The 14,019-nt window shown below is 34.9% G+C and overlaps 1 protein-coding gene across 2 annotated transcripts; it reads left to right on the top strand.

Annotated features, from left to right (window-relative positions):
• The first annotated feature begins 2 nt into the window (after positions 1–2).
• Positions 3–12,684, top strand: LOC100254276 (carbon catabolite repressor protein 4 homolog 6). 2 transcript variants are annotated; one of them, XR_002029947.2, is made up of 18 exons: positions 3–114; positions 294–759; positions 2,285–2,451; positions 3,959–4,024; positions 4,551–4,603; positions 5,398–5,479; positions 5,634–5,680; positions 6,202–6,283; positions 7,512–7,604; positions 7,739–7,771; positions 7,858–7,946; positions 8,017–8,953; positions 9,195–9,280; positions 9,580–9,664; positions 11,119–11,310; positions 11,511–11,746; positions 12,108–12,325; positions 12,402–12,684. XR_002029947.2 is itself a non-coding variant. In XM_019219525.2 (15 exons), the coding sequence occupies exons 1-15, from the start codon at positions 97–99 to the stop codon at positions 11,173–11,175; spliced, it is 2,361 nt and encodes a 786-aa protein (XP_019075070.1). In that variant the 5' UTR covers positions 3–96; the 3' UTR covers positions 11,176–11,394. The 2 variants fall into 2 exon arrangements, 1 of the variants encoding a protein (XP_019075070.1); XM_019219525.2 differs by lacking the exons at positions 11,511–11,746; positions 12,108–12,325; positions 12,402–12,684 and having other exon boundaries at positions 11,119–11,394.
• The last annotated feature ends 1,335 nt before the right edge of the window (positions 12,685–14,019 follow it).

Below are 14,019 nucleotides of genomic sequence, written 5' to 3'. Positions count from 1 at the left end.
GGGCGTGACCCACGCGCTCGTTCTGTCTCTCTCTCAACGAGGCCTTCTTCGCTTTCCCTCCGCTTCCTCGCCGCTGCTGCGGCCACCAACGCGACCATGTCTTCACGCGCCACTGTAAGTTTCCTACCTTTGTTTGGTTCCCCATAAAACTAAGCTAAGAATAAACTTCTGGGATCAACTAGTTTAACGTTTTAGTTTTGGTTTTAATTTTTATTTTCTTACATTTTCTCAGCAACCAAACTGAGGTTAATTTTCTTGAAAGCTTAAAAGTATGTTTTTTTTTGTTGTTGCAGTATCGAAGTAGTCGAAACCGATGGAGGCGAGGGTTTTCGAACCGGTCAGACGCCGGCGAGAGCGGCGAGTTAGTGACCGGAGACTCACATTTCCGGTCGGTGAGAGACGCGAACCTAGGGTTGCGGCAAGGAGAGAGGAGGAACTTTAACGAGAGTGGGTTTCAGCCCCAATCTTACAATCCAAGACAACCTTTTCCTCGAAATCAACCGTTCCGGAGGCCTCCACCGTTCAATCCAAATCAACCATTTCGGCAGTCACCTGCGTTCAATCCAAACCAACCGTTCCAGCAGCCTCCACCGTTCAACCCAAATCAACGTTTCCGTCAACCTCCGCCATTCAACCCAAATCAACCTTTCAATCAAAATCACCGCTTCCAGCAACCTCAGCAGTTCCAGCCACGGCCAACTAGGCCCTTGGATTATCGGAACTGGGAGTATTCTGAAGCAGGACCTTCTTCTCACTGTGGTAGTTACCTCTGCTATGCTTCTCTGATTATTGAGTATCAGCATGTACTAATTTCTTAGTTGATAATTGAGCAACTGTCATACTAGCATAGTTCATTTGTTCAATTACTTGAAAACCTAAAATTCATAGGACAGAAAGCAAAAATTGGATGCAGTTCAGCTGTTATAAGGAAAACATCTAATTCTAAAAGGCTAAAAGTAGTTTCTTGCTCAGGCTATAAAGAACAAAAGAAAGAACAAGTAGCATCTTGGTTTGGTTTTCTAGTTTGAGGCACTCGAACAAAAATTGAAAGGGAAAGCAGTGACTTAAGCAAAGTCGACTTTTTGTTGGTTCAATTTTAATCTATTCATGAGAAGCTAGAGGTAGCCTAACGGAGACAAAAAAAAAAAGGAGAAAATCAACAAAGTTGGTTTGGGCATTTGTAATGAAGATCTTGACCATGCCATTATGGAGGCATGAAGTGGTTCATATCCAAGGCAATACAAGGACGTGGGAATGCCCAAGAGAACATAGGCTGAGGCTGTGAAGAGGGACATGATAGTTCATGATTTGAGAGAATGTAATATGGTTGATAGATCTAAAATGGGGGTAAATGATTTTATTTTTTATTTTTGTATTTTCTTTTTCAAATTTTTGATTGGTAGAAAAAGATGCTTGTGGTTTAACTGAAGTTTTTTTGTTCATGCTTGGTTTCATTGAACTGGCTCTCAAAGGTGTGAACTTTTAGATTCAATTGACCTAATATCGATAATGTTTTATGTGTTGGTTTTTACTATATTAGACAATGAACTGCAATAAATACCTTGTAAGCTATGTGGATTTCGAGTGTGCCTGAATGTAATTCAAAATTATTTAATTCTTTTATCCTAAGCTATTATTAAAAGTGATCAAGCTTTTCCTCATAAACATCCCATATACGAAGATTACAGCCTTTTCTTGTTAGGCTCTTTTCTTAACATATTCTTTCTATTTGCCTATCAAATGATAGCAAATAAAGCAATCTAGCTTAAGAGTTTAGCTGACAGTTTTGAGCCATTGATGTTGTACAATTACTATTATATATATTTTTTTTTTTTGATAAGCAAACACATATATTAGCAAAAGGCAAAACGCCGCAAAGCATACAGGAAGTATACGAGGCGATGGGGGCCTCACAAGCTTACCAAAAAAACAACAAAAAACCAACCAACCCTTAACTGGAGGCTATCCACTCCAGGAAACCTATAAGGGAGCGAGGCTCCACACCACTATACAATTTTGCCCACCCCCACAAATTACAATTACTATTATATTAAACAATCAGATCAACTTTTAATGCACTTAATCTGCATTTCAATGAGAGGAAGATGAAGCATCCATTTTAACAGTATCTGATTTTTGGTTGAACTATTTAAACTGCAACTCCGTGTACTTTTGCTTATCTTAATATGAACATGCTCTTTATGTTAAATCTGACCTTTTGTTTCCACCCAGTACTGCAGTTTTTGTTGGTTAACTTTTAGAATTTTTCTGGTATGGTTTGCAGAGCGGTTTACAGTTCTCTCATATAATATTCTGGCTGATTATCTTGCTGTCAACCAACGAAGCAGACTTTACTTTCACATACCTCGCCATATGTTGGACTGGGAATGGCGAAAGAGAAATATAATTTTCGAGCTTGGACTGTGGTCTGCTGATGTTATGTGCTTTCAGGTTATCACTCTGCCGGGTCTTATGTTACTTCTAGATAAGGAACAAGCCATTTATTTATTTATTTATTTTCTGTTTCTGCTTTTTTCACTCCCTGCTATGTTCATTCATTTAGTTGATCTCGTCTGATGACCTTCCACAACCCAACACCAAAGTGATCCCTACTCTCCCAGAAACACCCTCTTCCTCCCCACACTGCCCAACAATAACCCCATTCCAAAGAGACTCATTCTCTGAGGCAAACCTCCACAACCACTATCCCAACAGTGCCTTGTTGAGAGTTGAAAGCTTTTTAATACCAAGGCCTCAATTACATTTCTCCCTGCAAGTTATTTCTCATCTCGCTAGATGCAGTTTTTTCCACAAGGAACCCCTACCTTACAAAAAGTCTCTTTTAGTGTTCTCAATACTTAAGCTTACTCTCTTGAGCAAGACAAAAAGAGACATGATAAATGTGTGAGAATGACAGAGTTTTTTTATCAGAGTAAGCCAACTCTTAGAAAGGTACTGTCTTTTCCACATAGCCAACCTCTTGTGGACCTTCTTCTCCATTGAATGCCAACTAGTTGTTGATTTATAGGAGGCTCCTAAAGGAACAAATACACAGCAAGGAGCTTCCCCTTCCCCTTCCCACATCCCAACCAGCCACCAAATCCTCCGCATTAAGAAATATTGCCCATTGAAATTAACTTGCTTTTCTTCAAATTGATCTTCAATCCTGTTATGGCTTCAAACCACATGAAGATCCAAAAGATATAAAACTTGATCTAAATTGGCTTCACAAAAGATAAGAGTGTCATTTGCAAATAAAAGATGAAACGCCTCCTCCCCTTCCACTAACCTTAAACCTTGAAACGAAACCTCCCTCCTTTTCCCTCTTCAACAACTAGTTGTTCCCCTCCATGGCTAAAACAAACAAATAAATAGAAGGAAATCTCCTTGCCTTAAACCCCTAAAACTCTAGAAGAAACCAGCTGGAGTTCCATTCACCAACACCAGAAATCTCTCTATAGAGATGCCAATTGATCCAACCAATACATTTTCATTTTGTTGAGGATTTCTAACAAGTAAGCCCAATTAACATGATTATAGGCCTTGTCTAAATTCAGCTGCATTCTATGCTATTTAAGCTATTCTCAAGCCTTGAGTCAATTGCTTCATTAGCAGTAAGCATCGCATCCAAGATTTGTCTTCCTTCAACAAAAGCATTTTGAGAGTTAGAAACAACCGACCCCACCACTTTCTTCAATCTGCTTCTATCTTCATTCCCTTTCCCAAAGCTGTCACTTTTGGTGGCTGTTATAGTCTGTCACTTTGTCACTACTCCCTTCAGGTTGTTGCATGATAAACAGATTCAGATCTGACATCCACCAAAGCTGGTTCTTGTTCACAATTTTGTTCCTGTACAAATTCATTTTTTTTTGTTTCCAACATTTAGAAAAAAAAAAAAAGAATGTGGTGCTCATTATTTATTTTTCAGTGATTTAAACTTGTGTGATTCCATTTTCAGGAGGTAGATAGATTTGGTGACTTGGAGGAGGAATTGAAGCTCCGAGGATACACTGGCATTTGGAAGGTATATTATGACATCAATTAAAGAGTGGGAAAAAAGTAGAAAAGAAGGATTTTAATATGGTTCCTACACCTTGACAAAAAAATGAGAAAACTTCAACTTGGAGTAAGTGTCAAAGGGAATCATCAATAGATGAGTAAGTGGGGAATTTAATCTGCACATAGCTTATGAATGCATTTCTGTATCCATATTGGTTTGCATTAACTCTGACTAGATGTAAGGACTAAGGAGAATGGATTTTACCCCTACTGAAGAATTCACAACTGGCCAATGGGTTTTTTATTTTGTTATTTCTATTTCCCCACTTCAGATATTTTGGATGGATGTGCTCATATTGTCCCTAAACTTTTAAAGACTGAATAAGTCAAGTGGGATCAGAATGGGTGAACTCACTGGGTACTATCTAAAGTTTTGCAAGTAATCGGTAGTTTTAAACTATTACAAACTCAGAAACTGTAGCTTTTTTCTGAACACATTCCATAGCAAATGTGATTTCATGGATGTCCTATAATCTTTTGTGAACATATAGATGCGAACTGGTGATCCAGTGGATGGCTGTGCTATCTTTTGGCGAGCATCAAGGTAACTCACATCTCAAATTTCTGTATTCTCTTGATTTTTTTTATCTCATTAATGGATCTGATTTCCTTTGTCAATTATTAACTAATAATCATATTTGCTCAGGCACAAAGCTCTCCAATTTGTATAGGTAGTGGTTTACCTGATCATTGTTATTGTCCCTCTCCAAACCATATTCAAACACTATTAAATTAATAGTTTTGGGAACTTCATATTCAAGTCGCCGGGGTACCAAAAAAGGGCTGCTTACCCAAGAAAAAAAATTGAAATTTAATTTAATAAATCAAGGATTGGGCTTTAATCCAAATTAGCCAATTTTGTCAACTTGTGTTAGGACCTAAAAATTGATAATTCTTGTAAGTTGTGAGTGAAATATCTGCTTTTAGGATTATGGCTGTTGTCAGATTTCTATCTGAGCAGATACCTCCCTGGTGCTTGTCTTGTATATGAAATGCCTATGTTTCATCATGTATTACATGTATACAAGTCATGTGGATTTTAAGCGCTTTAAAATGTATAGCTTGCATTTAAGATAGATTTGAATATATCTATTTTTGTGAACATTTACCTTTTTGGAATTATTTTTACAGGAATTGTTTCTGGTTATTTTCCCATTTGTGTTTGTGATCAAGAGGTCCTAACTGCTTGGCATCACTGGGCCCATTTTGGTACTTCTTGGTTGCTACTGTTGTCAGATACAAGAGACCTTTCATGCTGATGCTGCCTGATATGACCCTTAAGCAAATTTAATTTTGTAATATACTTTAAGAATTGATTTGGTAATTTTTCTTAATCAGATTTAAGTTGTTGCACGAGGAATGCATTGAATTCAATAAGCTCGGACTCCGAGATAATGTTGCTCAGATTTGTGTCCTGGAGGTACATTAGATTTTTCATGTCTTCTTTTAAAACTCACGCAAATTTCTTCAGCGTTTATAACAATTTTAGAATTTTCTCTTCATCTTGTCTTTTTGTTCATAAATCCCCAAGGCTTTGTCTCAATTAATAGATCTTTGATTTTTTCTTTGAACAGTCAATTAATCAGAATTATAGTTGGAGTACGTCAGCTCTACCTGCAAGGTAATTCGGCAGTTTCTTTAAGCTATTAATTTAAAAAAAAAAAAAAATCAGCATATGTTACAACAATAGATAGGATTTGTAGATTTTAATTTGTACACCTATTTCATGACATATGGTCTTATAATGATCTGGAACTATGGATGGACATTCCCTCTCTTCTGTTGATATTTTGTGTTGTATCGGCTAGTTTCCCTTCCTTCTCTCCTGTTTCTTAGGTGACTGTTCTTTTTTCCTGATAGGCAGCATTTCTTCGATGGCTGTTGTGCATATGTACTTGGGTTATACCCCTTTGGTGCTCTTCTTAGTGAATAAAAACTTACTTTATATACCCTAAATTTTAGTTGAAACCAAAATGCCAGTTTCTTTTCTGGAGTGAGATGGTGAATGCTGTATCCTTTCAAGCAAATTTTTAAGCAAAGATAGGGTCTTGTTCCTTATTTCTTTCGTCTTACCTTTTTTCCAATTCAAATTTTTTATGAACCTTGATGGCTGTTTCTTTTATCACCAATTTGTGTCTGCAGCTCAACAGGTTCTAATAAGGTTGTTATCTGCAACATTCATGTGCTTTACAATCCTAGAAGAGGAGAGATCAAGCTTGGGCAGGTAATTATTCTGTTTCAGACTATACTGGTTGTTTCCTGACATTCTGTTCTCTTTTACAATTATATGATTGATGACTGTTTAAATGTTTATATTATTTCTTATGGTGATCTAATTGGCAAGAACAAGATGTCAAGTTGTTGGAATTTTTTTTAAATAGGCCAACAGAATATATGAATACACAGACACACGCACCCAGTCTTTCATTATTAGCTGTCCTATTATTAAGGAAGTGATCAAACATACCTTAACATGTAATTTATACAAATCTTTTATGCTGATGTGCATCTGATACTGCTTTCATTATTTTGTATTACAGAAATATGTGATGGAAAATTTGTTGCCTAAATTTTGATTTTTTCTTCTTCTTTTTTTTCTTTCTTTCTTTTGTTTTTTGATCAGACTAAATTTTGATATATGTTAGGACATTGTTTACTGTCTTCTGAAAACAACACTCCCATTTTCCTGTTTGATACACCCTTTCAACATAACTATGCACAATGCACCACCACCAAAATGATCATTAGCCTGTCTCCAAGCACATTTGAGAGACGAATAGAATGCATGGTTCTTTGTTGCTGTGGTACTAATAAGAGGTGGGCTGCTTAGTTTTTCCAGCAGCGCCTCTTTAGGAGGCACATGGAAAAGATATCTCACAGCTGTGTTTGGGGTAGAAAAAATTTTAAAGTGTCTTTCTTTTGATATGTATGATTTACTATCAAGCATCACAGCTATGTTTTTTTAATTCTCTTTCCTATCTTTTCAACCAATACCCCTTCCTTCAGTTTTGTCTGTGACCAGCTCCATCGTTGCTAGCATCTTAGTTTGGGAAAAAATTCTCATTTACTGTAGCTATTTCTGTTATTTTGTCTTACCCTGTAGAAAATAGGTGCAGAGTATTATCAATAATGAAAATGAAATAAAAGAAAGTAATTTTTTTCCTTTGTGGATTATAGAATCAATTTTGTAAGTGTCTTATCAGAATGTTACAAAGCTTTGTTGTGAATTCTTTGGCTTAGCATGGTTTAGTATAGCCCTTTGGTGAGAGAATGGTTTAGCATACCCATTCGGTGAGAGAATAGTTTTACTATTTCCCTGAATACTCCTTGAATAATATCAGTATACTTCTCATGCAGTTGCTTAGTTTCGTTAGGCTAAAATCTCGGTCCTGAATGCATCGAACTACAGTACAATTTGCCATATTTTAATCAGATTTGTGTGCCACAAACAGGTTAGGGCACTCCTCGATAAGGCTCATGCTGTTTCTAAGATTTGGAATGATGCTCCTATTGTTATTTGTGGGGATTTCAACTGTACTCCGAAGGTATGCATCTATTACTTCTTGTTGGAGTTATTTCCCTTACAGTTTCTATTGTCTTTTGGTTTTTCTCATCATCTTTTTAAGTTTGATTCTGTTTTAAATATAATATTGCAATAACAGTCTCACTTTGGTTTCAGAGTCCTTTATACAATTTTATATCTGAACAGAAGGTAAACCTCTGCTTTTTATTTGCTCTGACATTTGATGATTGGCACACTATCAGTCAAAATGCTAAATTTGCATGGTTACGTTGCAGTTAGATTTGTCAGGACTGGATAGGGATAAGGTATCAGGACAAGCTTCTGCTGAAATTCGTGCACCAAGGCAATTTAGCCCAAATCCCAGGTAAGGTACCTCAGCTGGGTCTTTTCATATGTCCACAAAAATCTGCTGAAATCTTGCAAAAATATTGTAGGATCCAGTTGACTGATAATTCAGCACAAGGTCTAACTATGAATGATGTAAGGGAAGTTGGTGCTAAGGACTCTGATTCCCTCTTAGAAATTCAGAAGCAGACTTATCCAGATAGCAATGTGGGAAATGTAGCTTCTATGGATAACTTGTCTCAGGCTCAATGTATTAACACAGTGTTGCATGTTGACAAATCTTGCACTAATGGCCAACATGAGAATGATACAAGGGCACCATCTGATGAAATGATAAAAGAAACTCAGCAGGAGAAGGTAGGTGGCTTTGAGAATGAAACTGAACCAACTGCCTATGATCCAGTTGATGATTCAAAGGAAAATCAAAGTATTTCCCTTATTGAAGGTGAGGCTGTTGTTGACCAGGTGAATGGTGGGATTTGGGAAAATACTCCTCCAGCAGCTTCTCTTCATGAAGAGACTTACTCTTCTGATATGATTGAGAGGAGACAGGGAGAAAGAATTACTGTCATCTCTAATCCTGTCCATCAGTTTTTTAGTGAACATTCTCAACCAGGTGTTGATGATGAGAAGGATACCCCCTCAACCCCATATGAAATTAACATCTCTGATGCATCTACCAGCTTTGATATTGTGCTGGATAAACAGCTGGAGAATTTAACACTTGATGAGGCAGATGAAGACACAGAGGAAAATGGAAATTTAGGTGAAGATTGTAGCACATTTTTATCTGAATTGAACAAGACAGAAGAGACATTTCCATCAGACTTTGGTCAATCTGTGAGAAGTGACCAAATTCTGGATGATTTTTCTCCAAGCATAGAGCCTGAGCCTTTTGAAATGGAGATATCTGCATATGATCCTTCGGTATGGACTCCGATGGAAATAGAAACTGCAACAGGTAATGCGGACTGCACACATCTGGAGCACCCTCTAAAGCTGAAAAGCACATATACAGAAGTGGAGGTAAATCATATAGTTTTTTATCTTTTACTTTTTTTCTGCTTGTCGTCCCCCTCTAAAATAAAATTTACTATTATAAACTTTGAAATTACAGTTTGATGTAAATGTCTGTTATTATTGAACTTCCAATTTTGAAGTAAATTTCGCTTCATATTTTTTCATTAAAAAAAACCTTAGTTTACCATAGAATCTTGATTTGGAATGAATCCATAAATGGGAGGTTTGTGCTTCTGAATCTTCACAGGATCGTTCTGGGACAAAAGACTCAAATGGAGAACCCTTAGTTACCAGTTACAACAGGTGCTTTTTGGGCACAGTTGATTATATTTGGTAAGTGCTCCTTGATGGTTCATTCTAACTATTGTAGTCTTTTGCTTCTCGTATAGAATTCAAGTGAAAATTGAATTATATGCATGAAGGGTCAAAAAAAGGTTAATTTGTCTTTTAAAGTGACTGGCACTGCCGCTATGCATATGTGTGTGTGTGTGTGTGTGTTTGCATGTATGATACTAAGAACAAGACTAACATGGGTTTGAAATTTAGTTTCTGAATTTTTTTTTAATTTCCTTTATAAAATCAAGCAAGTATGTAATTATTTGGTTGTTCTATCAATTTGATTTGACAACTAGGCGATCTGAAGGTCTCAAAACTATCAGAGCGCTTGCTCCAATACCAAAACAGGCTATGCAATGGACTCCAGGCTTCCCAACTAAGGTACAGTCAATTTTTAAAATTTGGATTAGCTTTTGTGGATTTTAGAGCTTTACAAAATTAATGCCTTCTTAAATGAAATTGTACCAAAATCTGAAATGTCAAGTCTACTGTTGCTAAGAAAAATCCAAAATTGACTTTGACTACCATTATTATGTGCAATCAAAAAGGCAAATCTTTTGATGAGAATTAATCAGAGTTTATTGTGACAAGAGTGTGGTTTCCTTCATATTCTTATGAATGGTAGGGTAAAAATACTGGTTCATATCTTCTATTTATAGATTCAAGAAGAAGTAGATGATTAAGCTTGGTTTAAGGCTGTGTTTAGTTCTTGAAAAGAGAGAAAGAAGATAGGAAAAATAGAAGAAAAAATAAAATATATATATTGTTTGGTTATCCATGTAATAGTCAGGAAAGAAAATTTAATTTTTAAAGAATACACTTAAGCGTTTGCTCCATGTTTTCCCTAATATTTTTTCGTATCATCGAAATATAAGAAAATTATTTTCATTAGAGTTTTTTTTTTTTTTCCTTTTCTTCTCTACAGAACCAAACATATATCTTATGATCAACACTAAGAAGCATCTGAATTCCTCTTTTTGTACATAATCCTTTTGCTAAAAAATATTATAACATTTTATATATTAGTATTTCCCTATGGAAATATGTTTTTTTGTAGGATAAAGAAAAGTATTAGAAATATTTGTATAAATATTCGAGGGCATGGAAGAAAAAAGTCATTGGATTGAGATGAACATATAGAGTCTACATCAGATAAATAGAGATGAGAGAAAGAGTGGGAGACACCCGATGGAGCAGACTTCGGACCTTCAGTTCAGGATGTAGATTCTAGGAGTGGGTAAACATGTGATTGTTTCAGGCTTTAGAGTCATAACTATTCTCTTTTCTCTTTTCTATAAGTTTTCTACGGTATAGTCAATTGGTTTTCACTCATTTGTAAATGTAGGCATAGTTGGACAAACACATTAAAACCCAATGTTATTGCATTAAGACATGATATTATTGCTTCAGCTATCATTATAATTACATCAGGTTAGGATCTTCTGGAAGCAGTTGCGAAAAAGGCAGTATGGATTAAGATTGAACCTAGGAGTCTGTTGTAGCAACTAAATATAGCACTAATTATTTAAATTATATTTGACAGATTCAGAAATATGGAATAGTCATAAGCTTTTTGACAAAATTTTCACCTTGTGTAAACCATGAGATCGCTTTACATTTATCTGATCAATAAATACATCTAAAGGATCTTTCAGTCAACTCTTCCATTGTTTATACAAAATCCCATCTCACATATGAAGGTGGAATACCATTATTTAAGAGAGATAGGATTCCTGCTACCAGAAGTTTTCTTAGCATAAACTCACTAGCTTGTAGTTTGTATCAGTTGCTTAAGTTGTTTTTTGTTCTTTTTGGGCTGTTGTCGTGTTTTCCAGAAATGGGGCAGCGATCATATTGCCTTGGCAACAGAATTGGCTTTCACAAAGGATTGACCAGTTATAAGACCTAAGTTCTTTCACATCCAAGCTCTACATTCCAAAAAGACTCAGATCCCCCATCAGCTATCTCTGCATCTAATCTGCAAGTTTTGGATTTTGGGGAAGTCCACAAGTTTTTTACACCTTTAGGTTTGTGTTATTGTATTCTTTTTCCTGCATATACTGTTACCAAACATTGAGTTAACTTATGATCTGAGATTTTTATTCTGTACATTATCCAATTCTTTTACCAGAGATAACTTAATCAGGTCCCCGATCATACTAGGTTCTGGGTTCTCGTATGAGAAAGAAAAGAATTCAACCTTTTTCTTGAGTTTGTGTGATTGCAGATTACAACTGAACTACAATGCCGGTTGTGAGCCCTGACATGTATGAAAATGAGCTTCATCGACAACTTTTGTTCCTATATCTGCAAGTTTCCTCAAAAGGCCATGGACACAGTAGGGTGGGCTAATGTGGCCCAAACCCAGGCCCATGATGACTGCGACAATGCTATTGGGCTCTCATCTTTATCCTACACCAAGTTGCCAACATCACAATTTTGACATGTCTTTTTGGACCCCAGGTACTGGCTTTAAATCCTTTCTATATATGTGTGTATATATATACATATATATTTGAACTATTTGGTTAAGAGGGATGAAATGAGGTCAAATTTGTAAATCCAACCATTTGAACTTGAAATTTAACCCATTTTTAACACAAATGTCTTTCTACATTTGATTAGTGATATGTAAGTTTTAAAAAAAGAAGGCTATTTTTACCCCGAAAAAAGGGGTATTTTTGTCAAAATTTGGTATTTTTTTTTCTATTTGCCATTCTTGATCGATTCATTTCATATTAATAATATGTGTGTTTTCATATATTGCGTGGTGCATATAGAAATTAAAAGAAAGCTTATAGTTTTACTCCATCGTTTTTGAAAGAATCGAAGTATCCAAGGCAGGAGTTGGCAGCTAATAGTAATAGCAAGCAGAGGAATTTTGAAGCCCACGTGGACAGACCCACTTGTACAAAAAGGTGGACCCATTAAACCCAAACCCCCACTCCAAAATAATAATAAATTAAGGGCAGATGGAGAAACAGCTCATCTCTCCCTTCACTTTCTCACAATCAAGTGAAGTGACAACAGAAGGATTTGAAAGTAGGCCACCATCTCATTCCTAATTTCTAATTCTGCAAACAAAAGGAACCTGCAAGTGATTGTTTTGGCTTTTCAGGAAAGAAAAAGAAAGCAAGCCATGGAAGCAACCACTGCAGTGTGTGGTCCACAAGTCTCATGTCTACATCTTTGGTCTGACGCTTCTCAGAATGTCAGAACAGAAAAGGACAGATAGGTTTTTATTTTGTTTTTTTCATTTTTTAAAATCAAATTGCTGAGAAATTATTATTCTTCCGGTTTAAAATAGTTCGTCCAACGAGGAATGTAGGTCAACATAGATTTGAGACAAACATAACTATATTTAATCCAAATTCTAAGGAAAACATGTCAAATTTTATTTATATAGGTGAATAATATTAAAATTTGTCACTTTTTAAAAAAAAAATTATATTCATTTTTAAATTATTTATTTAAATTTAAAATTCGTTTCATCAAGGATGGCTAGGTACCCGAAAGAACTTGTCTTATTATGGATGAAACAGATAGTCCAAAAAAAACTTCTTAAACCTTCTTCTTCTTGTCTGATAAAAGACATTTTTTTTCTCCAAAAAAGGGGTAAAAGTTACCTTCTAGCTCCTTGACAACTCTAATTCAATTAATTTTTGTTTTTATTATTTCTCTTGGTATTTTAAAGCTCTTTTAGAAAAATATTTTAAATATCATTTTTTAAAATATTTAAATAAAATTTTGAAATATAAGTCTATAATTTATGTAGACTCCTGATTTTATTAAAAATTTTCAAAAATATAAAAAATTACTTTTATTTTTTAGCAGAGCATTTTTAATAATAGCTATTTCTGTATTAACTTTCTTCAAATGCTAAAACAAAAGACAGGTATAAAGGTGACCTAAAAGGACCCTCCCAAAAAGAGGAAAAGGCCTGCTTTTTCTAATCTCATAATCCAAATATTAAAAAAATAAAATAAAATAAGAGCCTGATATATTCAATAACTCCATCGAAGTAAAAGATGTACAGACTTTGCAGTTGCATCATGCACGTGGGAAATGTGTGCCTCTCTCAACACTGTTGGTTATTCTTCCAATTCCAACTTTGCCCTTCTCAAGTTGAAAAGTCCCGATTTGATATCTATCAAACTTGTGATCTCATAATTGATAATTCGGGTCATGCTTTAGAAAAATTGAAGAAAACCGGTTCTTAGGTTAACGGTTAACCAACCTTACCAACCGGTTGGGAATTAATCCCATGCACCACACATTGTTATCATCTATTACAATAACCAATTACAAAATCTGTTTATAATTGCCTTTTGGGAATTTTTTTATGAAGTAGAAAAATGAAGAAAATTTTGGAAAAAGAAATTACAATTTATTTATTTTTTGAATATAAAGTGATAAACCCAAGAGGTAAAGAAAAAAAAATTAAAGTTAAAATAAACTAAAATTTCTAAAAAAAAATAATTTGGTTCTATAATCTATAAATTAAGGAAAAGAAAATTTATTTTATTTTAACTTCAATTACTTGTTGAAAAAAATTGGATGAATATTTGAAGTGTGAAAAATAATATGATTGGTTTATTAAGTGAAAAAACATTGAATAATTTCAATGAATTGAATAGTAAATGAAATTATATTTTTTATATATATATAAATGGGAAAAATAGAAACAAATTTAAATAAGTATATATTATTTTAAAATCAAAATAGTTAATTAATTG

Source organism: Vitis vinifera, chromosome 4 (genome assembly GCF_030704535.1).
Source record: "Vitis vinifera cultivar Pinot Noir 40024 chromosome 4, ASM3070453v1".
Taxonomy (NCBI): domain Eukaryota; kingdom Viridiplantae; phylum Streptophyta; class Magnoliopsida; order Vitales; family Vitaceae; genus Vitis; species Vitis vinifera.
This window is presented reverse-complemented; position numbering and strand designations above follow the sequence as displayed.